General features: G+C 41.7%; 2 protein-coding genes across 2 annotated transcripts in view; one reads left to right on the top strand and one right to left on the bottom strand.

Annotated features, from left to right (window-relative positions):
• ATP13A4 (ATPase 13A4) overlaps window positions 1-26871 on the top strand; it is a 120158-nt gene that overhangs the window by 78585 nt on the left and 14702 nt on the right. The window contains exons 14-25 of the mRNA XM_039230349.1: window positions 232-382; window positions 2008-2094; window positions 2301-2454; window positions 3588-3699; window positions 8788-8912; window positions 13370-13533; window positions 14367-14489; window positions 15717-15796; window positions 17339-17381; window positions 17784-17893; window positions 20254-20350; window positions 21871-21943. Of these exons, the coding sequence (XP_039086280.1) occupies window positions 232-382; window positions 2008-2094; window positions 2301-2454; window positions 3588-3699; window positions 8788-8912; window positions 13370-13533; window positions 14367-14489; window positions 15717-15796; window positions 17339-17381; window positions 17784-17893; window positions 20254-20350; window positions 21871-21943 (1319 nt within the window). The remainder of the gene's footprint in view (window positions 1-231; window positions 383-2007; window positions 2095-2300; window positions 2455-3587; window positions 3700-8787; window positions 8913-13369; window positions 13534-14366; window positions 14490-15716; window positions 15797-17338; window positions 17382-17783; window positions 17894-20253; window positions 20351-21870; window positions 21944-26871) is intronic.
• On the bottom strand, window positions 23883-24402 carry LOC120230666 (60S ribosomal protein L22-like). The gene is made up of 2 exons (XM_039230350.1): window positions 24197-24402; window positions 23883-23970 (listed from the first exon to the last, which is right to left on the bottom strand). Exons 1-2 carry the CDS (start codon window positions 24394-24396, stop codon window positions 23883-23885), a joined length of 288 nt encoding a protein of 95 aa, XP_039086281.1. The 5' UTR covers window positions 24397-24402.

Genomic DNA, 26871 nt, shown 5'->3' with positions numbered 1-26871 from the left:
AAGAGTAAGGAAAAGAAAGAGCTTGGGAAAATCTCAAAGACCTTTCTCATACTTGTTGAACTTATAGAAGATTGATGGCTAAATAAAGTGTTATTAATTTGGGGGGGATTAGAAGATGGGTGCCAGTGTAACCATGCATGCTACGGTAATTTTTCAATAGATATTTACTTCCAGAAACTCCATTTTGGCATGGATGGATAGGACTGAAGGCCCTTCCCTTTTCTCCTTCAGCTTCCAGGAAGTCCACAGTTTTGCGTCAGGCAAGTCTTTGCCGTGGGGCCCGCTGTGTGCCGCCATGGCCAGCTGCCACTCTCTGATCCTTCTCAATGGGACCATTCAGGGAGATCCTCTGGATCTCAAGATGTTTGAAGCCACCACCTGGGTAAGTCCCTGCTCTTCAGAGAACCTAAGAAGCTTCCTCAATGCCAGAGCAACACAGATTTTATCATAGTTATTCAATACTTAACAATATACAGTAGTGATGGACAAACAAATGTAAGTCTGTTTTCCTCATCTGTACAGTGCAACTAATAATAGTGTCTCCATTATGGGGTTATTATGAGGATCAAATGGAATGATGCATTTAAAAAAAAGTCCTTGGTAGTGTGCCTGGGACATTATAGGTTAACAGTATTCTTATAATTATTATATGTCTTCCAACTCTTGAGACAACATAACTGTTGTATAATTATTTTCCAACTTTTGAGCCATGTCTTGTTTGAAAGTTTTCTACAACATGGGGGTTAGGAAACCGCATTCTCTCCACTGCTTAAGGTAACTCATTGTTACCAGAAGTGTTATTTCTATTAATTGAATATTGATTTTGTTTCTAAGACTGGAAGCAACAAAAAGGGAAACGATGAGAGCTTTTGTTGAGACTCTGAAGTAGATTTAAGAGCAAAAGTGATAGTTCAGGGCCAGGACTCTGGTGTCTCGGTTCTAGTTTTGGCTCTGCTCTAGTTGACTGCCTGACCCTGTGAAGGCATCCCTCTTGTTAAAGCGTTGGCTCCAATGCCCTTAAAACGAAGGGCTTGAATTAGATCAGCAGTGTTCGTAGAAAAGAAACAAAACAAAGCAACAGAGCTGGAATCTTTTCTCTAAAGGAAACCTATGCAGAAACATTCTATAAAAAACCAACAGTTGGAGTTGCTGTGGTTGAGAGAGAAGATAGACCCTGTATAGTACAGGAAACACTCCCTACCTATTTAGCCACAAGCCCACTCCAACCCCCTGCAGCCTGGTGCAGTTCTAGGCCTCAGTGACAGGCGGACACTTCCTTCAGCACTTCCTGCTGAAGGAGACAATCTCTAGGGTCCCTTCCAGTGTTCATGGGGCCTGGTTCTGTAGCGTCTGATGTAACTCTGCCAGTCCCCCCATTTCTCCTGGGTTACAGTTTCTGTATCTTGAAGCAGGAATTACAATTTCTTCTCTGAGATTTTTTCAACTGCTGGATGATATGATTACAAAGCATTTTGACATCTTTGGGTAAAAAGTTCCTTTGACTATAATTTAGGGTTATTATTACAGCAATTACTGAGCATTTACTAAACACTAGCCATGTACATCATGGTCCCTGCCCTGCCTGGCCCTGAGGACTGTCAATTCAAATTAGACAGAGAAGGAAGGGTGGGAACAGCGTCGAGCTCCAGGAAAACAAAGACAGCATGGTGCTTGCCTCACACAAGCCTGGCTCTTCATGCTCACAATTTTCAAGTTAAGCCGTTCAGAAGTGGAGAATGAACCTTTATGCAGCACATTCCAACAGAGAAAGCAGGATAAATTACATGAATAATTCAGAGGTGTCTGCCCTTCAACTTCTGCGGCATTTCCAATGCACTTTTTTTCCCCTGTGGCGAAATAAGTCTGGTTCACCTCCATCTAGCTGAGAATACTGAGAATACTTCGAGGTGGTCTGAGGATTTTTGTCGAGGGAGTGGGTTTGAGCCTGGTATCAGTGGATGAATAAGAAATAAATCTCTACAGTGAAATATCCCATTTGTGAAATAGGAGATGGCTGTTTCTGGGGACGATTTCCACATCAAGGGAGTGCCAGCACATGCCATGATAGTTAAGCCCTGCAAGCCAGCCAGCCAGGTAAGCCTTGTCTGCTATCCGCCCCAAAGTGTCCAAACTGAAACGGAAAATTTTGAAAGGGCACAGACATGTCTTCTTTGAATTCCATATGTGAAAATTGCTAAGACCTTGCTTCCTGTATTTGCAGATTGAGGGAGGAGTAGTTAGCTCCGACTAGCTAAGAGCTATGTTGCTATGTCCCTGTCCATTCCCTCTCCTTCAACCAGGTGCCAGTGGAAGGAATTGCAATCCTGCATCAGTTCCCATTCTCATCAGCACTGCAGAGGATGACGGTCATTGTGCAAGAGATGGGGGGTGACCGGCTGGCATTTATGAAAGGTGCACCAGAAAGGGTGGCCAGCTTTTGCCAACCTGAGACAGGTAAGTGATTAGACTGCAATACAACAGACAGATCTGTACATCTAGCCCAAATGTGTCCCATCGGCACATGATCTATGAATTTAATTGCCTACTGGCCATTGCTAATTCGGTAACCCAACTGGCATCCCAAACTCAATACTCCTCTTTCTCACTTCCTGTATTTTCCATCTTGATGAATGGAACTACCAAGTTCTGCTGCTATCCCCAATTGAGGACCCAGTCCTAATTCCTCTCTCTCTTTCAGAGCCTCTGTTTTATCAATTGCTACTCCATGGCCTCTCTCATTCCATCCACTCAGGCCCTTATCACCCTACCCCTGGATCACTTGAATGTTTGGTAAATCCTGGCCCCAGGCTCCCCTACTCTGATTCACCCTTCAGACTGTGACCAGATTGGTTTTTCCACAACATAAGATAACCTTGTCCTCACATTCTTGCTAGTATTCTTTCAGTTACTTCCCAGGGTATCCAAGATAGTCTCAGACTACAGTAGGATCATATATTAAGTCCATCATGGTCTGAATCTTATCACACTCTCCAGATATACCTTGCCACTCCTATCCTCTCTCCTTATGCTTCGCCTGAGCTGAACTCACTACTCAAGTCTTGCTGTCTTGTATCTCTGTGTCTAACCATATGATGCTCCCTTGGCCAAAATGCCTTTCCCCTTCCTTCATCTACCCACTTCCTACCAGTATGATATAAGCACCTCGAAGTGTTTCCATAGCACACTGCAGTTGCTTAGATCCCATTGCAGTGGTAATGATCTCATTCTACTGGTTGTTCCTAAACAGACAGAGATCTTTAGAGCTGGGCCTGCGGTTCAGTCTCTGTGGAGTCAATATCTGACACATACATGGTAAGGAGACTCTCAATAAATGTTTGTTGGTTAAACTAGAGAAAAAAGAATGACACACTTTTCCCACCTTTTTTGCCATGCTTTATTCTCCTTTCAGCTTCATTGGATCCCAACCCTGACAACATAATTATATTTAAGGTTCTCACCGACTTATTTGTGTATCTTTTTCAAGGTGTGTTTTCTTGGGAGAGAGTTGGATCTGTTTGTAAAGAATTTTCCCACCAGTACCAGTGGAGTAAATGCTGCATACTAATTTTGCATTATTTTCTGAACAGTACCAACTAGTTTTGTTAGTGAGCTTCAGATTTACACGACACAGGGCTTCCGGGTCATAGCACTGGCCTACAAGAAGCTAGAAATGGATCATCACACCACTGCCTTGACACGGTAAGTAGAGAGGATTTGATAAGGCAAAATGGCTTGCTGGGCAGTGGACGGGGCAGTGGACTGAACAACACAGCTTGCTGGGTTGGTGTGCATACAACATCCTGAACTTGGTAAACAGGGATACAGTCATCCCTCTCCTGCCTCAGCCACAAAGCTGATGTGAACACTGGGAGAATTTCTGGGAAATAGCTGTATAAACTATAAAATATGGCATAATTGTACAGCTTTGTAAAAACATACATAGGAACATAACCAATGTTTCAGAGAGTTTGAAACTGTGGTGATGACTCCATTTTGAAACAAATACAAGTAGCTCATTTTTTGTTAGCGTTAGCTTAATTAGTTGTTAGAAAACACAGCATCTGTCTGAACAACAATTGATAAATGTGCAACTCAACGAAACAAATGAATAGAGCTTAGACTTACCACGGAGCAGAGGAGCCCTCCAGGAGGTAGTTTTGAGATGTAAATGGGGTGCTTAGAAGCTAAAAAGGACTAGAGTATTTATGCGCTCAAATTTGTTGTTGTATTTCCCACTGTTTATAGGCTACCTTGTTTATTTCACCCTCAGTGCCATGTCCAGGACTTGGTGTCGGCTTCGGTGGCTGACCCTGCTGTGAAGATAATCAGGGCTTATTTTGTTATTTTGGATTTTAAATTTGGGAGGCGCAATATCGTTGTGTTCAATCCTATCAGATCCATCACTCCTGTTGTCATATTTGGTACCATTTCCTTTAACATAAAGTTCATATGTAATACGATCTGCACATATATTCTATAAAAATAACTATAATGCCCTGTTATACAGTAAACATAGAAGCAAGCATGCAATTCACGACAAAACGTAATAATTCAATGAATGCTTAGCTGACTCCACTAATTCAAATGAAGCAATATGTTGCCTTCACCCTTGTGTGGAATCGCTGGGACCAGTGCAGACTGATACAGGTGTATTTACATATTAGAGTCGCAAATACCACCAGCATTTGTGCTGTCAGTGAGGTGACTCTGAAACAGTTACAGACACTTGGTAAAATGGAATCAAACAGTTCAGTCTCTTCTCAATTTACATGGCAGTTACACTTCTGAAAAACTCAATAGAATGTCAAAAATGTGCAAAAATACTTTGTGTTTATATGTAAAACACAGCAAGGGGATGTATATATTAGTGGTATTCAATATGCTCTAACAATACAGTATACCATATAGCATAATAATAGTACATTGTAAACAGTATAAGCCTATACAGGAAGTATAAGTGATTTTTTAATGTCCATGAATAGCCTGTAAAATATTCAAGAGGCATGTGATTTGCAGAGGAATTCTTCATGGGGCATTGGCCATTGCAGGACATGGTTGCCTACAAAGTTTCCAAAATGTCCTCTAGATGCAGCACCACTCCTGCCGAAAACTACCAACAGGGTCCAATTCTGTCACTCTGTGAATATGCAGTGGGGCCCAGAAGGGGAAGGGGCTCATAGAAGATGCCTGAATGTTGTATTCCTGAGGCCGGCTTAGATTGACTCCTAAGACTTTCGCTATTACAACTCTGGGTATTTGCTGTAATTTAATTGACTCGGGCCCTTCAAGTTACTCAAGTCAGAGAGCTAAACGTGTGGACTTTGAGATTGGATCTCACGTTTTCAAGAAAGAAAAAAAAAAGCTTGGGGTCAGGTTGTGGCAGAATTGGGAAGGAACTTTGTTTCCTGAGAACCCATGCTGGCTATCATGCTGCTACTTCTGATGATTATAATAAATAGTTGCATATCTACAAGTTTCAAACCCATGGTGCATATAACAAAGCACTCATAGTGAAGACAGATCATCAGTAGGTGAGGGGAATGGTGAGGATTGTGGCATTCAGGAGAGTACATGCCTGTGCTAACAGCATTGGAATTCCAACTTTTTGAAGTCTGGTAAGATCAAAGTCCTTATAGGATCTGATAGGATCTAATCGCAGGTTGTCAATTTGCCCTTCCTGTGCTAAAGCGCCATATATCTACTCATAGCTTCGTTGTTTTACCTAACCTTTGCTAATCCCTAATCAGAGCAGAGCATTCTTTCTACGGTGTGCGTGTGTGTGCGCGCGCGCGTGCGCGCGTGCGTCCATGCCCTGATAACCATAATTTCTTTGAGGGTTCTCCGCCCACTTTTTGCATATTTCAGCCTTTAAAAACTGCCTGGATTCGAAGAACAGGAAGTGTAATCTCACTGATGAAAATACCCCCTTTGTATCACATTCCCCATTCTTGATTATTTTTAGATGCTTCAGGAGGAGGTATAATGTCTGTGCAGGAAGCAGGAAAAGATAGCTCACGATCCCAGGTTGCAGAGCTCAGAGATAACTCAAGAGACCACTTCTTCTCTACTTCTTGGTTTATATTGAAACTCATGACAAGAAGAATCATGTAGTGTTAGAGCTAGAGGAGATCTTGGAGATCCATTAGTTTTACTCTCTTCTTTTACAGAAGAAGAAATAGGTTACCAAACAAAGAAAGTGTTTTGTCCATGGCCACACAGCAAAGGTAGTAGCAGAGCTGGGTTAAGAACTATATAATATCCTGACTATTGTGCATTGAACCCTATGAAGGCCATGTGCCAGGGGAACCAGAAATCTGAGTGCCAAGATAGGCTGCGGTCTATATCAGATGGTTGACCCTGTGGCCATTTTCGTGACCTAATCTGGTGCCTTGTGGTTGGCTTATGTCATATCAACTCTGAAAATATCCAAAGCCTGAGGCTCGGATACGAGGACCACTAAAAAGATTGGAGGTCCTCATTCAGTCACCAGCTAAGTTATCCTTCAAAGATCAGCTCAGATATCCCCCGTTCCAGAAAGTTTCTCCGGTCACTCCACCCAGAAATGATTACCCGTTCCTATCAGACTCCGTAGGACCATGATTTGTACATCATGGTACTCTTCCCAGCCTTCCATACAAATGAGGCAATCAAGTCTAATCTTGTCCTCCCGGTTAAATGTGAAATCTCCAGAATTAGGGGCTCCTGTAGTGTCGGTATGTTCTCTTCCCCCTTTCATTAGCCCTGTTCCATGCCCTTATTCAGGTATTTAGTAAATGGTTATTCACATGCCAGACTGACAGGCTTTGCTTTCCATAAAAACCCTCTGGCAGCAGAATTTCTGAAAGAGGAAATACACTTTCCTCGGCTGCCTGTCAAAGAAAAAAAAAGGTCAGGTCAGGCATCAGAGCACTTCAGCTAAGGGCACCCTGCCTGAGCACTTCCTCTGTTGGGCGCACGCATGTGTCGTTGAGCCTGTCCCTGAACTAGGCAGCCTTGCCCTCAGGTTGCCGAGACAGATCAGGTAGCAAAGAATGGCAAGGGGTGTATAAACAAACGAAATGCGTGCCACACTGAGATAGAGGTGAGATGTGGAGGGAGCAATTATATCTACCCCCATGGGAAGGTTTTGTGGGGATGGACATGTGAATTGGGTCGCAAAATAAAAACAGGAAGGATTTCAATGGCAGATCATTGGGAATTGACAACCTTTTCCGTGAGATAAGAAAGACTGTCTTTGGGGAGTCCCAAGCAGAAGTTTAGAGACGGTTGAGTACAGAACATGGCCATGGTGGCTGGTCCGCCTCGTCTGGAGGTCAGGGCAGGTGAAGAATTTAGTGATAGATAAAGGCTGTAGAGACAGCCTGGAACCAGATTGTGGAGAGACTTCAATGCCAGGTTCAGCAGAATGGGAAACACCTGGGGCAAGTAGGGCAAACTCCTGACCACTCTGGTGGAGCTGTTAGCAGGGTCCTAGGAGCGTGGCTAACTCTAGTTGCTGCCGCTGGCTGACAGGAGGCTCAGCACTGAGACGCCCATGGCAAGTAAGGCAAGGTGGGTGCTGCTGGGTGCTGCTGTCACTCATATTTCAGCCAGAATGAGGCAATGCTGGTGTCTTGCTCTGTGTCTGCTAGAGGTGTCTGGGTCTCAGATAAATGAATCATGGCAGAATTTTTTGGACCCCCAACCCCAAATATACTCCTCTGGCCTTAATCCTGTGGAATGTCTTGGAAATGTTATTGAGGTAGACAGGAGCCTCAGAAGCCCCACTTCCTTCCAGAAACATCCACACTTAATGCAGAAAAACAATGCTGCCGTGGAGGGAGGAAGAGAGGGAGGAGCTTGGCTTTAAAATAGGGACTCCTTTGGGGCACCAGGGTGGCTCAGTTGGTTAAGCATCCGACTCTTGGTTTGGCTTGGGCCATGATCTCAAAGTTTGTGAGTTCGAGGCCCACACCAGGCTCTGTACTGGCAGTGCAGAGCCTGCTTGGGATCCTCTCTCTCTCTCCTTCTCTCTCGGACCCCCACCACTTGGGCTGTCTCTCAAAATAAATAGATAAACTTAAAAAAATAAAAAATAAAAATAAAAGAGGGGCTGTTTTTTGAGCCTGAGAAGTCATGTGGCTAAAATAATACTGCTTGAATTCTGTAGAAACTAGCATTTTGTTTTACTGTTCTTGAACCTCACTTACTTTTCATGTTTCATGCTGGAATGCCTCTCTGGGAGTTGAAAACAGGCGAGGTGTTGGAAATCACACTAGCCACAGCAGCAAGAAGACTTGGGGTCATTTAGTTCATTCTCTAGGAAGGTTAAAGCCAATCTTTTGTTTAATAAATATTCTCTCTTCCAATTGATTCAGTCAGAGCAAATGTCTCAGTATCCTTCATGTCCCCTCCTATCTTCTTTGGATATTTCCTGGCACATATTCAGTGTTTAAGGAATGGTGCTTAAATGGGTGAATGGGAACCACTTCTGATAGGAGCATATTTGCCTTTGTTTTGGTTTTGCTTCCCCGAAGAAAGACCATTTTGTACTATTTCTTTTTTTCAAGTTATTTATTGAAAGAGAAAGAGAGAACCAGCAGGGGAGGGGATGAGAGAGAGAGAGAGAGAGAGAGAGAACCCCAAGCAGGCTCCGTGCCATCAGTGTGGAGCCCAGTGTGGGTCTCTGTCTCATGAACCATGAGATAATGATTTGAGCCAAAGTGAAGAGTCGGATGTTTAACTGACTGAGCCACCCAGGACCCCCCATATTGTGCTATTTCTGTTCAATTATATATATGTTTCCAGGGACAAAGTAGAATCAGATCTGATTTTTCTGGGATTGCTCATCTTGGAGAATCGGTTGAAGGAAGAAACAAAACCTGTTCTGGAAGAGCTCATCTCTGCCCGGATAAGGACTGTAATGATCACAGGTATAGAACAAAGCTGTCCGTGGGAACAGAAAGAATTTGATGTGGAAATAGACAAGATCCATTCATTTCACAAAGATTGTTGACTACCTACTGTGGGTTGGACACCCTTCTAGGTGTTGGAGATCAGCAACAGAAAAGCCAAGTTACTGCCCTCACCACGTTTCTCTCCAGGTGGGATGAGATAGAAAAATAATCAATTGATCAAATAAGCAGCTAGCAATCAGAGTTACAAGGTACATAAAACAAAACAGGGTGATGTGGTAAAGCATGTCCGACTGGCTACTTTATATGCGATGTCCTCTCTGAGAAGGGCCATTTGAGGTAATACCCTGGATGACAAGGAGATGTGAGCCAGGCACAGACGACGATTTTTGTTGTTAAATGTTAGTAGGACTGTTAACTACACTGAAGACCCATCAATAGTGAGATTTATGATTCTGGTGGTAAAAACAAAAACCCAAAAAAACACTGTCCCCTGTGCTTCTCTCAAACCCCAAGTCCTATAAGAGAGTGGTGAGAAAGGATCATGCGAGAGAAGTGTATAAGATTTCTTAACGAATGCTTCTTAGTGGAGAATAGATCATCTCCTAATGCGTTCAGATTTCAGTGTGTGCCTTTCTTTCCCTGCTTTCAAGTCAGATGCATTGAACTCTGACCGTTGTGTTACCGAGGTTCACTCTTTCCCCACCAGAGCCCTCATTCCCCAGCCCATTGCCCCTGAATCCACTTTCACCGTGGGGAGCTCTAGGATACTTCTATCTTCTCCTCTGTAGCTCTCCATCTCCCACTCTACCCCCACAATACAAGAGACTTAAGGGTCCCTTTTACCCTCTTCCTTTTGAGTCCCTGAATCCAACTTGTAGGCACTGCTGAGTTAAGTTACTACTTAGAATTACCCTTCCATCATGACCCTTCTGTTTCAAAAATCCTCATTTAGCACTTATTTTACACATTCTCACAACCTATCCTTAGTGTTGAGATGTATGGAGAAATAAGAACACACCACTCTGTACCCTACTTCTTCACTTCTTCCCTCGTATTGGAATTTCTGTTCTGTTATTTTGCTTGCTGGGTTAAATTTCTCTTCTCAAGACGTGTCCCTGGACAGGATAGAAGGATGATATGCTCTCTGATTTCGTGCATATCCTGACATATCTTTCTTGGCTCTGACTGGTGAGTGCCATTTTGTCGGAATATAAGATTTGGGGGTTATAGTCCTTTTTTTTTTTCCTTAATGATCTCTAGGTGTTATTACAACTCCAATGCCAGGCCACAGTAGGTAATTTGTTCTCTTCTGTATATTATCGTTTTCTTTAACTTTGGACTTTACAAATACTACCAGAGTATGTCTATATGTTTGTCTTTCTTTTTCATTGATTTCATTAATTAATTAAACGTAAGCACTTTTAATCTATCCTCTTCCTATCAGGGAAAGTTGCTCTGTCGTTCATTTAATTATGGCCTTTGTTCTGTCTCTTCCTTTATTCCCCTTCTGAAATTTCTGTTATTCACTTGATAGGCTTTCTGGATTTATCTTCTTTGTCTCTTATCTTTTTTCTTGTGATTCTCATATTTTTATCATTTTGCTTCGTGTTTTAAGATTTTTTCCAGTGTTTCCAAACCAGAAACTCAAGTTCCAAAAATGACCGTTATCTCCTTCAAATTACCTCTTAAATGTTAAGCTCTGAAATCATGCTTTGGGGGGGGATGACTCTGGAAAACCTTTTATTTGGGGGGGGAAGAGTGGGGGAGAAGGGCTATATTTGAGTTTTCTTAAGTGCACTCATTATTTTTAATGAGTTAATGCAGGGTGGTTTTTTTTAATGTTAATTTCAGAGAGAGAGAGAGAAAGAAATGAACAAATGGGGAGGGGTAGAGAGAGAGGGAGACACAGAATCTGAAGCAGGCTCCAGGCTCCAAGCTGTCAGCACAGAGTCCCGCACAGGGCTTGAACTCACAAACTGCAAGATCATGACCTGAACCGAACTCAGATGCTTAACTGATTGAGCCACCCAGTCGCCGCAAGCTACTGCAAGTTTTATCTATCTCCAGCAACTTCTCTATTTTGCCTGTCATATGTTCTGGTTGTTCTGCCTGATATTTTCCTCTCTAGCTTCTGAGACTTCTAAAATGGGTTGTTATAGTACTCTGTCATGACTGAGACTCAGGCCTGGCCTGGATATCCCAAACAGTAGAAGCTTCTCAGGTGGTGGATGGCAAAATTGTCCTGCGTTGCAAAGCAGCCCAACTATCGCTGCCCTGCTGAGGCATGTGGAGGACACCTCTTAGCTCTTAGGGCTCTAGCCTCAGGGTAGAGAAGCTCCTGCCCACCTGTTAGCTCTTCTGGGCTTCCTTGTAAATACTTTGGTAGAAAGCAGAAGAAAGCCATGTTAGGGATAGTCAGTCAGAAGTTATTTATTATTCAGTGGTTGCTCTAAGAATCGCATCTGTACTTAGCCCTTTCAAGAAGGCTTACAACCATAAACGTCCTTGGCCTTCTCTCCTTTACGTTAAAGTTGTCGTGTCTATGACAGTGAAAACCCCGCTAGACCATGTTAAAGCTTTCACGTTCAATAGGCAAGAGTTACACACAAGTGAAGAAAAATAGACTTTTATATTCACCCAGATCTTTATTATTTCATTTGCTATGCTTCTATTCCTAATGTTAGGCGTTTCTCTCTGGTGTCATTTCCTTTCAGCCTAAAGAATTTTTATCATTTCTTTTTGAGCATGTCTGCTAACAACAAAGTATCTTAGTTTCCCTTCCTCTAAGAATGGCTTTATTTCTCATTTGCTTCTGAAGGGAGACTTTCATAGCTTCATAGTTCTTTCTTCAGCACTTCAAAGATATTTCTCTGTCACTTTGCCTCCATGTTTTTTTACGAGAAATCTGTAATAATTTGAATAATCATTCCCTAACATATTATTTTTTCTAGCTGTTTTTAAGATATTTTCTTTATCTTTGTTTTTAGAAGTTTGATTGTAGTGTTTCTGGTTATGGTTCTCATTGAGTTTATCTTACCTGGGATTCACTGGGCTTCTTAAATCTATAAATTTAAATTTTTTACCGTATTTGAGAACTTATCTGCTTTATTTCTTCAAAATATTTTTTTCCTGTTCTGATCCTTTTCTCTCTTCCTCCCTGGACTCTAATGGCATGACTGTTGTCATTCTCCAGTCTCTGTTCTTTTGTTTATTTTTTAAAATTTTCTCTGTTTTCCAGCTGGTATAACCTCTATTGATCTATCTTCAAATTCACTCACAGCTTCTCCTGTCACCTCTATTCGGCTTTTGAGAGCGCCCAGGGAACTCTTTATTTCAGTTATTATGTTGGTCAATTCTAAAGTAGTCATTTGGTTCTTATTCATAAAGTATATATATTTTTCTCTTAAGACCTTCTATCTTGTCATTTATTTTAAGAGTGTTAACCTCTACCTCATGGAGGAGGTTTATAATGGCTGCTTTAAGAACATTGGTAATTCTAATATCTGGGTCATCTGGGACAAGCAGCTTGAGAATTGACCACTTTTTCCAGGGTTTTGTTGTATGTTAAATTTCTTGAGCATTGAAAGTATTGTATTGTGAGACTTTGGATCTTGTTAAAATCCTCTAGTGAATGTTGAGGGTTATTTTTGTTTGTTTTAGCAAACAAAACTCTAAGCTATGGAGGTGATTAATATCATGGTTCAATTCTTGAGGGTTCTGCTCTCCTTCTCCGGGTTTGTTCTGCACATGCACAGCTCTGGGTTGAGTTTTCACAGTTAGTCTGGTTGTATACCTGTCTCCTTTCCAGGGTCTCCCCTGGAGATTCTTCAGCCTCCAAGCCTTTCTCTTTCTGGTTTTTCTGGTCAGAAAAACTAAATTTCTTTTGGAGTTGTATTTAGCATCCTTCACAGCTCTGGGACTGGGGTTCACACTCAGGTCACACATATGAGGAAAAAAACAACAAGAATGTCACCACCTTGTAGGTTATTTCTCCAAATTTGACTCCCTTCCACACTCTCCCTTATGTTTACTCTTCAAAGTCCTTGGATAGTTGATTTTTGTATTTTCCCCATAGTTTTCCATTGTAATCAGTGGGAGAGATAGATTTTAGTGGTCTTATTCCAAATTGGCTGAAAGTGGAACCACCTGGTACTATATTAAATCAGTAGGGCTTTGATAAATGTTTACCAACCTAAAAAATGATGGAAATAGATTTGAATTTTGCCTTTTTGTTTTGCCTTTCCACTCTCTGGAAAAAATATACTGGTAGGTTATGAAGTAACCAGATAAAAAGGAATAAGAATCAAGAAAGGGATCATGGATTCATGGAGAATCAGCATGAGAGAGGCCTAGAAATTCTTTCTTTCCACACCTAAACTAAATTCTGAATTCCTTACCCTACTTTTTCAGGCCCTACATGAATTGGTTCTATCTTTTCAACCTCACCTTGATACGCTTTTCCTTTCTTATAGGTGACAATCTTCAGACTGCAATAACAGTGGCCAGAAAGTCTGGAATGGTTTCTGAAAACCAAAAAGTCATTCTCATTGAAGCGAATGAAAGCACTGGATCCTCATCAGCATCTATATCTTGGAAATTAGTAGAAGAGAAGAAACACATTGCATACAGCCAGCAGGTATACCTAAAAACAGACCTGCCGCCATATTACCTAACTTGACTCCCAGTGTTGGCTACTGGGCAGCTTTGACTGAAAGAGATGTACAGGTGACCTAGGGTCAACATATTTCCCCAAGTGCCTAACACATATGGAGTTTGAAGAACTCATATCAGTTTCTCATACTGTTCCTACTGAGCTTGAATGTATAGTGCTGTCCTGGGTGCTGGAAAGAATCCATTATTTTAAGTGTGATAATGTTGTTGGCTCTATATGAGAAAGAATATAGAGGGGCAGTAAGGGGACTACCAATCTAAATTCTCATCTTCCTCTTGCCTGCTAACCATCCCATTTGGTCCTAAGGAGATTTAGTCCCTGGGAGAGAAACTGCTGTGCACATTGGAAAATTAGACTATGCCTTCGGGCCAGGAGAAAGTTTTATCCATTTATTCCCAATCTTGTCAGTATCCAATCTCTATTGTGTCCTTGTGGAACAATATTAATTCTATAAGGAAAAAAAAATGGTAAGTTCTCACTTCAGGGAGAGATTTGTTAAGTTGTAGTGTTTTGTATTTTACACTCGAAATGTGTGAAATGTGCTCTTCTCTGGGACTCACCAAGATCAAATCAGGTTGAGAAGAGGACATGAGTAAGTGTTATTCTCCTATTCACTAGAGGCTGTGATATGCAAAGATTGATCCAGCAAAGAGAAAGTGCCCCTCTGAGGAACTGGGGCTAGAGTGTGACTTTTAAAGAGAGACCCCAGGCCATCATCATGGCCTTCTCTCTGATAGACTTGTGGTCCTTTACCACTCTATCAAATGTCTCAATTAACTTGTGTTTTGCTTTTGCAGGATAATTACATTAATATCAAGGAAGAAGTCTCTGATCATGGCAGAGAAGGAAGTTACCATTTTGCCTTAAGTGGAAAATCCTTTCAGGTTATAAGCCAACATTTCAGTAGCCTACTGCCAAAGGTAAGTTCTAAGAGAGTATCAATCTCCCAGCAAAGACACTGATGATGCCATGTACAGAACATTTTCCTAAGTAATTTCAAACCTTTAACTAGGTAAGAAATACCTACTGAATGTGTCATAAAGAGGCAAACATTTTTCTTGTCTCATTTCTTACTAGATTTAAAACTAGCAAATTTGATTAGCCCATTTCTCACCATCTATAGAAATAAAGTATTAGGGACTTCTCACGTCATAAGGATTGCTTTTAGGTTGCTGTCTTTATACCGTCACGGTTAGGGGTCTAACAGTGTAGGGGAAATCCAGCAATTATACAGGAAAGCAGACCAAGAATAGAGGAATTCTGTTAGGTTTTTGAAAGCGAATGTACACAACAGAGGGTCAGACTTAACAATTTTCTGATGAAGAACAAACCCATAGCAAGGGCAGGTAAGTTATATATGTAACATGTGGACAAACTAGAGATTGTGTCTAGTGTAATCCAAAGATAAGTTATTTGTATTCAATTGCTTATTGTCTAGGTACCGTTTAGGAAATAAAGACTTAGAGGCTGATCAAACGTTAAGCTGAGTTACTTTCAAGAAGAGCAAGGAACACAGAGATCTGACACAGAAGAATTCAGACTCTGTTGACTACAGCTCAGGTGGATGGAGCTGGTATAGGTTTTTATATCTCCAAACTATCCATGTTCCATAGCCAAAATTAGACTTGAGATATCAGCTGAACTCCACAATTGGTCAAACCCAGATGGTATGGTTAAATCAACTAATTGTTAAACTATGGTTAAACCACTAATTGTCACCATTTCATCATTAGGTTGTTTTTCTGCTAGTTCTGAACAATTTTCTGAGAAGCAGTTGCTTCCTTTCCTTTTTCTAGGCTGCTGACCTCTTGATATCTTGCATTTTCTCCTACTCTACTGGTTCAAGATTCCATTAAGCTCAGGATTTTTTTACCGCATTCTTGATGGCAGCTCGGCTAAATTCCTGAAGGCCATCATTTTCATCCAATATTTTTATTAAGCAGTCATTTTGACTGATTTTTGGTCTCCCTGGTCACTTACTTGATGACCAAGGTCTCAATGTCTTGAAATCCAAAAAAGGACTTCTTGGAAACAAATTGTTTTTGCTGTTCATGGATATTATTTTCCAGTCAGTGTTCTAAGTATTATCAATTATCTCATGTATGATCAACTGACATGATAGAAAGTTTCTCTTGGGTTCCTTACAGATACTGATGAATGGGACCATCTTTGCAAGAATGTCTCCTGGGCAGAAATCCAGTCTGGTGGAAGAATTTCAGAAACTGGAGTAGGTTCCTTACCAATTTAGGTGGTATGAAGTGCCTGGAGGCATGACAGCCAGGGAGAGTGTAAGAGGTACAGGAAGTCACCTAGGGCAGTGGTTTATAACCTAACTGCATATGACAATCACCCTAGGAGCTCTGAAAAAATAACGATACTGGGACCCCACTGTCCAGAGAGGCTAATTCAGTTGCTAGTGTGAGGCTTGGACATCAGTGTTTTTTCAAAGCTCCTCAAAGGAGTCAATTTTGTACCCAGAGTTGAGAACCATTGGACTGGAACATGTGGGCCATGAAAGTGTGTGGTGAGAAATGAACCTGGAAGGGTAGTTTGAGTTCAGCTCCTAAAGGTACAGTGAGAATTTAGATGTCATAAGTTATCATCACAGTTGTGATGTTAGGAGATTCATATGGCAAGAGATTCACATAACCTTAAAAATATTAAAATATTTTTAAGGCAAAGCATCCTCTCTGTCCTAAATTAGAATAATACTTCTCTTTTAACACAAAGGGTCTCCATTATGAAATAGGCAGTTCAAATAAAGTGCCAATCATTTGAGACCCTTTATTTCCTGTTAATAGAACCCATGGAGTCCTATGAGTTTTCTTCAGCTTCTGGCACTAGACCATATAGACATGACTTACTCCTTCTCACTCCCACTTCATCCCACTTGATTTAGTCACTAGGCAAGCTTCTTGATTCAGAAAGCCCTGTCTTCTCAACATGGTTGAAAAACCAGACAGTAAACTAGTTGCCTTCATATGGCTGAGTGGAACACAAATGTAACAAATTCTGTAAATACTGTCAGAGCACTTCTACCTTAAAAAGCATGCTATCCATAATCTTTGTCAACAATTAAAGCCAGCAGTATGCACTCAGCCTCCAAGAACAAAAGAGTGAGCAGGGATGTATTTTCTTTCTTCCTAGTCTGGGCATTTTTTTTTTTTTTTTAGTTGAGTGACTGGTAAGATGGAAAATTTCTTTCTTCAACTCTGGGCAAACTTTTTTTTAGCTGAGTGACTCGTAAGATGGTTGTTATTATTTACAGCACCAACAAGTAATTTTTGTCTATCATTTTAGAAATTATTAGACACTTTTCCATATAGCATCTCACTGAATACACAACACTTTGTAGGAGAGATAAATAATGGCCCAAATGGTAACGTGGTCAGGTCAAAGTGGTCAAGAGATCAGGTCAAAGATCTCGATCTGGCTTCAAATCTGGTGCCCTCTCTGGGCCATGGTATCACTGTGCCATGGTATCATGGCGTATAATTGTGAACGTCCCATTTTACAGCCAGCAAAACTGCCTCCGAAGCAGTGAAGTGCTTGGAGTCAGGAGTGTTGTCCTGGATTTTTTAATCCATTGTGGAAGCTGCTGAGTCATACTTTACTTTTAGTCAAACCAGATCCTTCAGAAAACTCCCTTAAAATCAATAATCAGTTTGCACCCTAAGTAACGAAGTTCATTTTATTTTTTTTTTAATTAGAGAAATTGGCAGCTAAAATTGCTTTCATATCCCCTATAATTAACACAGTTCCCTTTTAGTTACTTTGTAGGTATGTGCGGTGATGGAGCCAATGACTGTGGGGTAAGTAGCTGCCAGTAGCTGCCAGTGTGTGGGGCCATAATCACAACACGACAGACCGGGACTTACACTACTTAATTGCACTTGCCTGGAGTCCTTTAGACATAATATCCCTGAGATACACACTTATTTCCATTCTTCTTGATGGAGGAACTGATAGGAAGGGTTGGGGAGGGTTTTGACCAAGGCCACACAGTGACTCAGTCGTCAGTGTAGACTTCTTTGGCTACATGTCCCCGTGCCTTCTCTTTGTTATGCAGTAGGCAGAACAAAATCTGGTCCTCTCCTGACTTGTGCTTGAGTCCGCAGGCCACCGCAAGGCTAACTCGATAGGCGTTTCCCAGGTGGCCTCAGGAGACACGTCTGTGGGTGTGGAAGGAGAGTAAGGTGACTCTTTGCTTTCAGGCCTTGAAAATGGCTCACGTGGGCATCTCTTTATCAGAGCAGGAGGCATCCGTGGCCTCACCTTTCACTTCTAAGACTCCAAACATTGAGTGTGTACCTCACCTTATCAAGTAAGTAGGCGCTTTCCATCAGCATTGTTTTAATCTTGCTTGACTTTCAGGTTCAGACCCCAGTGTTCAGCCAGGGAAGGAACAGGGAAATTTTGTGTCCCTGGGTGGGGTGGGTGGATGCTTTGCAGGGCAGTGCAGTCAGCCATTCTGCTCCTGAGTGGACCTGCCTGGGGTTAAAAATATTTGTGGGAGAGCAGTGGTACAATGAAAATCACTCAATAGGTTATTTTTAGAAAATTGGAATCTGGAATTTTTTTTTTTACATGTAAAGTTTATTTTGAGAGAGAGAGAGAGAGAGAGCACAAGCAGGGGAGGGACAGAAGCAGGAGAGGGGCAAAGAGAGAGGGAGGGAGAGAATCCTAAGCAGGGTCTATGAACAGTGAGGAGCCTGACTTGGAGCTTGAACTCACAAACTGAGATCATGACCTTAGCTGAAATCAAGAGTCAGATGCTTGACCCACTGAGCCCCCCAGGTACCCGTGGAACCTGGAACTTGTGACTGCTTTGAAAGTGTTGATCTTATTATTGTTACTTTTACACACATTTCTATAGATGCTTTATAATGGGGGGCAGACAGAAACTTTCCCTTCCTCGATTGCCCCCTTTTCCTCTGGCCTATTTATGCTTCTTTGGAATATCCTTCCCATCCCCAGTTTTCAAAATATTAACTCATCTTTGCTGCTTCTTCTAAAATTTCCCTTGGTACTTTATCTGCTCCTCCCAGAATATGTACTTCCGCTCTGTTTTATTTGAATGTTAGAGATGGTTAGCACTGTGGCCGCTTTGGGTGATTATACCTAGCATGTATTTACAGTTTATGAAGTGCTTTAATACCTATTATTATATACTTCCAAACAGCCTGGAGATGTAGGAGTGGTCACTATTTCCTTTTACAAATAAAGAAAGGGAGGTTTAAATTTTTTAAATGTTTTTTTTGTTTGTTTTAATTTATTTTTGAGAGAGAGATAGAGACAGTGTGAGCAGGGGAGGGTCAGAGAGAGAAGGAGTCACAGAATCCAAAGACAGGCTCCCGGCTCTGAGCTAGCTGTCAGCACAGAGCCCGAGGTGGGGCTTGAAACGTGAGATCATGACCTGAGCCGAAGTTGGACACTTGACCAACTGAGCCACCCAGGCGTCCCAGAAATGGAGGTTTAGAGAACTTACTTGAGGTGCCCAAGCTCACACAGCCATATACGATTAGAAATTATGTTAGAACAGATTTTATTTAAATACGTTTTGTCTACACAAGTCACACTATTCCCGCCACATTAAAATAATGATTTGGCTAGCTCCTCCCAAATTTTTAAAAATTTGTGTGTGCATTTGACAAATATTTATAGAACAGGCACTTAGTGCCAGGAACTGGTAGAGACACCGGAAATCCAGAAGCGAGTAAATCACACATTCCTTGACCTCATAAAGCTTTCTTCTGGTGAAGAAGTCAGGCAATAAACACATACACAGATAAATCACAGGTAATGGGAAAAGTAAGAAGGCGGCTGGGGAGGTGGAATTGGTTGCTATAGGTGGATGGAACGCGAAAACCCTTTCTAAGGGGAGGGGAGAGATGAAGAGAAACTACCTTCAAGTACAGCAAATGACAGCAGCTGAGAGCTGAGCCCCAGTACAGGGACGAACCTGCTTTGAAATCAGGTTTTAGAGTCCCCGGAAAACGTTATGACCAGAAGTACATGTAAACTCTATTTACTTTCCAACCAAAGTGATAAAAGTGGCATTTCGTAAGTAATCTATTTTGTGCTTTAAATATATGCCATTTACTCAAAGTCCATCTCCAGTAACGAAAACAAACATGTTCATTGTTCCCAGCCTATTTAAATTAGATATATGATGAATTTGAGCATAGATACTGTTTTAGTTCCGTTTTAGAAAAAGTGGTGACAGCCAAATGACTTGAATAAAATGAAACACCTGTGTGAAAATTGCCCCCCAACCTGCAATCTTATCTAGATTCCTTAGTTCACAGGTGAAGAAACTGTGACTGGCAGAAGGAAATGACCTTCCAAATTACACCCGTGAGTCGGTACCGGTCCCCAGGCCCTCTGACTCTGCTCTGTCATAATGCCCACAGAGAGCACGAGGCCACCATGCAATCTGGGCTCCAGAACTGGACCAAGGCTGTGAATCTGGGCCTGGAATTGGTCTTTCCCGAAAGTCTACTCATTGAGCATCCTGGCAGCCATCTCCCTCTGGCTCAAGGCTGTCCCATCTGTCAGACAAACCATTGAGTGATCAAGCTTTGCAGTTTTTCTCCTAAGCTCAGCTGAGCAGCACACAGTCACTGACCTCCTTTGTTTTCATTCCTCTCATCTCCTTCCTCTTTCCTTCCTTTGCTTACACAGGGAAGGGCGTGCCGCTCTCGTGACCTCATTTTGCATGTTCAAGTACATGGCTCTGTACAGCATGATCCAGTATGTCGGTGTCCTGCTGCTCTACTGGGTATGACTGGGGACCCGAGCTCTTGGTTGGTGATTACTGAATCAAGGGGTTGCGTCCTTCCAACCTGCAGGGCCTCTTCAGGAAGGGTGCACGTGTGGAGCCTGGAGGACCAATGGCCTCTGAAACTACCTTTATAGTGAAACTGAATCAGAAATAGACAGATGCACACAGGAGAAGTTGATGATGTCCATTCTCTCACTCTCTGATGGAGACATTTTGTATGCAGCGGTAGCTGACCATCATCAGGACATAGTGCTTTCTTGCAGTTACTTCCACCTGCTTGAGCCAGGTCTCCATCTTCTCAGTTTCAGTGTGTCTCTACCTGAGCATACCATTCAGTAGAGAGACTATTCTGGGATTGGGAAGCTGGTGAATGTTTCAGAGCCGCTCTCCCTGGGCGAGCAAGCCCTGGTTATTCATGTTTGCCAATTTCCGTGGTGTAACTACGCCCACCTTGGCTGGTTTCCAGCTGTCTACCTGATGTCACTGAGCATGGAGTTGGGAAGAGATGTGCATCATGGCATGTCATTATGAAGTGCTTGCACCCCAGAGATAGAAGAGTTGTAAATATCTTAAAGTGCATAGATAACAGCACAATGTAGGAAAATGACTAGGAAGTGCTGGATGGGGGGTATTTGTTAGCTTTGTTTTCAGCATAGTGTATTTAATGGTAGATTCGTACAATTTCAGTTTTATAATGGGTGTTGTTTAACAACCGGTTCAAAAAAAAATCCCTGAAAACTTTGCGATTGACTCTCATGAGCAAGAACAAGCAGCATATTGCTGATTCCTTCAGATTCATGTGTATGTCCTGCCCTCTCGCTTCTGGGCTGAAGGTTTTAGTTTTGTTATTTTCAGGTGACTTCTGTCTTTTCCCACTCACAGTGAATGAGATGGAGAAGGAGAGGCTGTGTACGGAAATTGGTCTTATTTTGGAATCCCAACAAGTCATGCTATAGAGTTAAACATGGGTCATCTTGAGCTCCTTTCCACTAAAAGGGGGCAAGCAAGCAAGTTACTTAAAATCAGCAAGATCCTAACATTTTTTCCCTCAAGAATATCAAAGAGGCCTTATCAGGACTTTTTAATCACACCCAAGAATGCAAATAGTGGGGTCAGTTATTCTCTTTTTCCATCGGTAAAATTTGGGTAAGATCACCATACATTTGTCACTTACTACTCCTGGGAACTCACTGTCCTGTTGTGCCAGACCAAACCCCGACTTTTCTGCTTAGCAGGTAGAAAAGAGATCAGAGACGGATCTAGTAGAGTAAGATGTCCCCCTCAACAAGGGGATACTGAAGCTTAAAGGACTCAGCCTAGACAGCACCCGGAGGTAGCCTCCTGATTAGAGAGGGTTTTACAGTCTTTCTTTGGTACATCCACCAACACGAACAGGACCCTGGCCACACTTCTTCTCGTAAAATCCCATCTTGCGGGGACAAAAATGAATGCGATTGGTGTTAGACTTCATCCAGAAGGTCACCACTTTTTTGACCTGCTTTCCTTTTTATTTTCAGGAGACAAACAGCCTTTCGAATTACCAGTTTCTGTTCCAGGATCTGGCCATCACAACTCTTATTGGTGTAACAAGTAAGACATTTTTAGAACTTTCTTGCCCCCTGCCCCAGGAGGGCTGGCCACCAGGAGGGACACCAGTTGCAGCCTCAGGGATGTGGGACTGATGCCCAAAGGTCTATGCAGAGAGAGAAAGAAGAATAGGAGCCCCGTTTTTGAGTGTTGGGTTGAAAGAAAAGTATCAGCCAAGGAAAAGCTGGCGAGTTGTTTTTCTGTTTTCCACAAAATTACAGGGCTTCCATAATGGTCACCAAAGACTTAAAATGAAAAATGCACTTTGAAAATCAGGAATGCTGACTTGAGTTTGCTTTCAGGTGTAATCACAGTTAAAATGTGCCCATTTTATAGAAGCTGGATAGCTTTTATGTTTTAGATTTTTTGTTTTGAGTTTATTTATTTACTTCCAAGGAGAGAGTAAGTGGGGAAGGAGCAGAGAGAGGGAAAGACAGAATCCCAAGCAGGCTCCATGCTGTCAGCGCAGAGCCCCATGCGGGGCTCTATCTAATGAACCAGGAGATCATGACTTGAGCTGGAACGTAGAGTTGGAAACTTCACCGACTGAGCTACCCAGGCACCCCTGATTTAGATCTCTAAATCTAAAGCCTTTCAGGATTAAAAAAAATTTTTTTTTCAAATGTTTTATTTATTTCTGAGAGAGAGAGAGAGACAGCGTGAGCAGGGGAGGGTCAGAGAGAGAGGGAGACACAGAATCTGAAACAGGCTCCAGGCTCTGAGCTGTCAGCACAGAGCCTGATGCGGGGCTCGAACCCACAACCATGAGATCATGACCTGAGCCGAAGTCGGAGGTTTTAACCAACTGAGCCACTCGGGCGCCCCAAGCCTTTCTGGATTTTGAACAAAGATTAAAGATAATCTTGCCATTAGGCCACTCCTACTTCCACCTCTTGATTAACATGAATTATCTCCCCAGTTCTCTGCTGTAGGCTTCCCCCCTCATCCCATCCACTCCCCACCATCCACCAGATTCTCTGCTTTCCCCTCTGTTACGTCTAAATGCCAACAGTTCCACTTATACTTTTAATCCTACCTCTTCCTACTTTCTTGGGGATTTTGTTTCTGTAATAATCTCTTTCTTCACCATCATCCCCTTTTCTCTGGTCTGCTGGATCAGCATATAAATATACGTTCTTATCTTCTCCCGGATCCAATATTCAACAAAATCATTAGCTTTTTTTTGAGTGCCCCATTTGTACTACTTAACCACAATAGGCACTTAGAATATCTCAGTGAAAGAAAAAACACCATACAAATTCCTTTCCTTGCATTCTGGTCAAATAGTTCCACGAGCCACCTCATCGTTCGAACACCTGGAGCCATCTTGGTTTCTCTTTCCTTTACCCTTCACATCCCTACCGATAGAGTTCCTGTTAGCTCTGCTTTCCAAAGCTCTGTACCCCCTGATACAGAGCCATGTCACCTCCCTTGCAGATTCCCCCAACAACCTCACCACTGATCTTGCTTCCCCTCACCCCCATTTTCCTTTCAAAGAGTCATAAGAGTGTTAATTGTGAAAAGTAAATTTTATTGTCACCCACCTGCTTAAAATGCTTTAGCCCCCGCCTGCTTCTGCTTCACTTACAACCACATTGCTGCCTTCCTGTTTCAGGCACCCGGGTCTTCACGTCGCTTGAGCATTGTCAAGCTCGTGGTCACCACAGTCCCTTTGTTTTTGCTCTTTTCTTTGCTGAAAACACTCTCCCTTTCCATATTTCTGTGGGTTTGACTTTTTCTTGTTATTCAGATCTTAGCTCAAATGTCACCACCTAAGGAAAGTCACTTCAAGTAGTCACCAAGCCAATTATCCTTTATCACACAATTGTGCTCTATTTTTTTGGGGGGGGGGGTTGCCAAGGTTATTCAAGAATTTATACAAAATATTCCAGATAAATGCATTTTAATCCTCCTCTTCTTCCTCTTCCTCATCCTGGTTAATCTAGATGTAACATAGTTTGTAACTCTCTTTGCTGTTAGCAACTATGTGCAATGAATCACATAGATCATTCTTCCTCAAATATTTTTTAAGTTGATTTATTTATTTTGAGAGAGAGAGAGAGCAAGAGAACACAAGTTGAGGAAGGGTGGAAAGAGAGGGAGAGAGAGACAATCCCAAACAGGCTCCACACGGTCAGCGCAGAGCCCCATGTGGGGCTCAACCTCAGGAACCGTGAGATCGTGGCCTGAGCCTAAATTGGACACTTAACCAACTGAGCTGTGCAGGTGCCCGCTTCACATATTTTTTTTTTTTTGGTGAGATGTTTCAACACATTTGGAAGAAGGCCCCCAGAAGTGACTGTAATCTTGCTCTCACTTCTGTCAGTGGTTAGAACCCCTCTACGGAGATTCCCAGCTTTTCCATTCATTCTGATGCTCTCCTGAACAACCTGCTCAAAATTGGCAGCATCCATGATTCCCTCATCTACAGGGTGGGTGCAGTCAAGGGCAAACATCAGAACTTGCTTTTTTTTTTTTGCCCCCCTTCACCACAAACTTTTCCATGGGCACCATGGTGGCAGTGGAGTCAGAAAGCACAGTTGTGCTCTGATTGTGTGTGTGTGTGTGTGTGTGTGTGTGTGTGTGTGTGTGGTGCCTTTCACAGTCTGAAATTATGCCTTTATCTCTGTTTTTATTTGCATCTTCCTGCCTCCCCTCTCACATGCATTGTGAGAACAGCACCTTGTCTATATTGAGTACTGCCGTGTCCCCTCTACTTCTGACAGTGTCTGGTGTATACATGGGGCTCATAAAATACTTGTCACATCTCTGCAAAGAACACCTATGGCCAGTCCATACGGTTATATGGGTTCTTCTTCAGATGAAGCCAAACCAATCTCTCTGTAACTTGCACCCATCCCAGCTCTGCCGTTTGGGGTGGCACAGAGTCTATGTTTTCTCCCCAGAACATTCTTTCTTCCAGACTTTTGAAAGCAGCCCTCATTTCTTCCATAATTGGTCTCTGTTTAAGAACAAGCATCTCCGGATTTTCCTCTATTTTTTGGTAAATAACTCGACAATTTTTCATTCTTATGGTTACTAATACATACTCATTGTCAAAAAAAGATGGAAAACATTGCAAGATATAACAAAGGAAAAATATCCATCTTTATCCTACCATTCAGAACTAACACATTAAAGCATTCTGATTTCTGATGTGTGTGTATATAAGAAGAAGTCTGAATTATGTTCTCTGTATGGTTGTGGATACATTTTCTTCATTTAACTTCGTAATAACTTTTCATGTCATTATATATTTTAATTATTTTTGTTGTGGTAAAATATACATAACATAAAATTTGCCACTTTTACCATTTTTAAGGGTATAGCTCAGGAGGATTAATTACATTCCCAGTTTTGTGCAGCCTTTGCCACTCTTTACTTCCAAAACTGTTACATCTCCCCAAACAGACACTCCGTACCCATTAAGTAAAAGCTCCTCATTGCTCCCCTCCCCAGCCTCTGGTAGGTAACTTCTAATCTAATCTACTATTGGTCTCTCCAAAAAAATGCTTATTCATAATATTTCACGTTAGTCAAATCATATAATATTTGTTCCTTCGTATCTGGTTTATTTCAATTAAGATAATGTTTTCAAGATTTATCTATATTGTTACCTGTATCAGAACTTCATTCCTTTTATGGCTGAGTAATACTCCATTCTACGTATATACCACATTTCCTTTATTTTTTCTGGTGATTGACTTGAGCTGCTGTCTCCGTTTGGCTGTTGTAAAAAACAATGCTGCAAGAAATATTTGCATAAGTACCTGTTTGAGTCCCTGTTTTAAATTATTTTTGGGGGCGCCTGGGTGGCTCAGTTGGTTAAGCGTCTGACTTCAGCTCAGGTCATGATCTCACAGTTCATGGCTTCGAGCCCCGCGTCGGGCTCCGTGCTGACAGCTCAGCGCCTGGAGCCTGTTTCATATCCTGTGTCTCCTTCTCTCTCTGACCCTCCCCTGCTCATGCTGTCTCTCTCTCTCTCTCTCAGAAATAAATAAAACATTAAAAGATCTTTATAAAAATTATTTTTGGCATAGGAATGGAATTGCTGGGTCATATAGTCATCATATAATTACCTCTTTGAGAAACCACCGAACTATTTTTCAGAGTGACCATATTTTTCATTCTTACCAACAATGTATGAGGGTTTCCATTTCTCCACCACCTAATCAACACTTGTTCTTATCTTAAAAAAGTTACTTTAGACATTCCAGTAGGTATGGAATGGTTACTTATTCTGGCTTTGAATTTATTTCCCTAATAATTAATCATGTTGAGCATATTTTCATGTACTTATTGGTCATTTGTATGTCTTCTTTGGAGAAATATTTGTTCAAGTGTTTTGCTCATCTCTTAACTGGATTTTTGTCTTTGATTGTTGAGTTCTAGAGTTCTTCACATGTTGTGGATGTTAAAACCTTCTCAGATACATTATTGCAGACCTTTTCTCCCATTGTATTTTGTCTTTTTGCTTTCTTGATAATGTAGAAAACTTTGTTTCTTTTATAGCTCATTCTCTAAGGGTCATATCTAAGAATACATTGTCAAATCTAAGGTCATGTACATTTACCTTGTGTTTTCTAATAAGAATTTTACAGTTTTTGGCTCATATTTATAACTATAGTTATTGACTCTTATATTGTGTGTGTGTGTGTGTGTGTGTGTTAATTTCTATATATCATTTGAAGTTGGGATCTAAATTCACTTATTTGACATGTGGGAATCTAGTTGCCCTGCACCATTTGTTGAAAAGGTTGTTATTTCCCCCATTGAGTAGTCTTGACACTCAAGTTGAAAATCAATTGACCACAGTTGTATGGGCTTATTTCTGGATCCTCAGTTCCATTCCACTGGTCTATATACCATTACCTTATTCTATTACCACAGTGTTCTGATTACTGTTTTTGTAGTAAGTTTGCAATCAGGGA

The sequence above is a fragment of the Hyaena hyaena genome, unplaced genomic scaffold (assembly GCF_003009895.1).
Source record: "Hyaena hyaena isolate Hyena2069 unplaced genomic scaffold, ASM300989v1 scaffold_45, whole genome shotgun sequence".
In the NCBI taxonomy this organism is placed as follows: Eukaryota; Metazoa; Chordata; class Mammalia; order Carnivora; family Hyaenidae; genus Hyaena; species Hyaena hyaena.
This window is presented reverse-complemented; position numbering and strand designations above follow the sequence as displayed.

Bases quoted from the DNA above. Each gene is read 5' to 3' on its own strand.
- LOC120230666 (XM_039230350.1), bottom strand. From the start codon at position 24,396: ATGTTTGCCCTTGACTGCACCCACCCTGTAGATGAGGGAATCATGGAT. The intron at 23,971-24,196 runs CAAAAAAAAAAA...AATAAATCAACT, and splicing joins AATGTGTTGAAACATCTCAC to TAAAAAATATTTGAGGAAGA.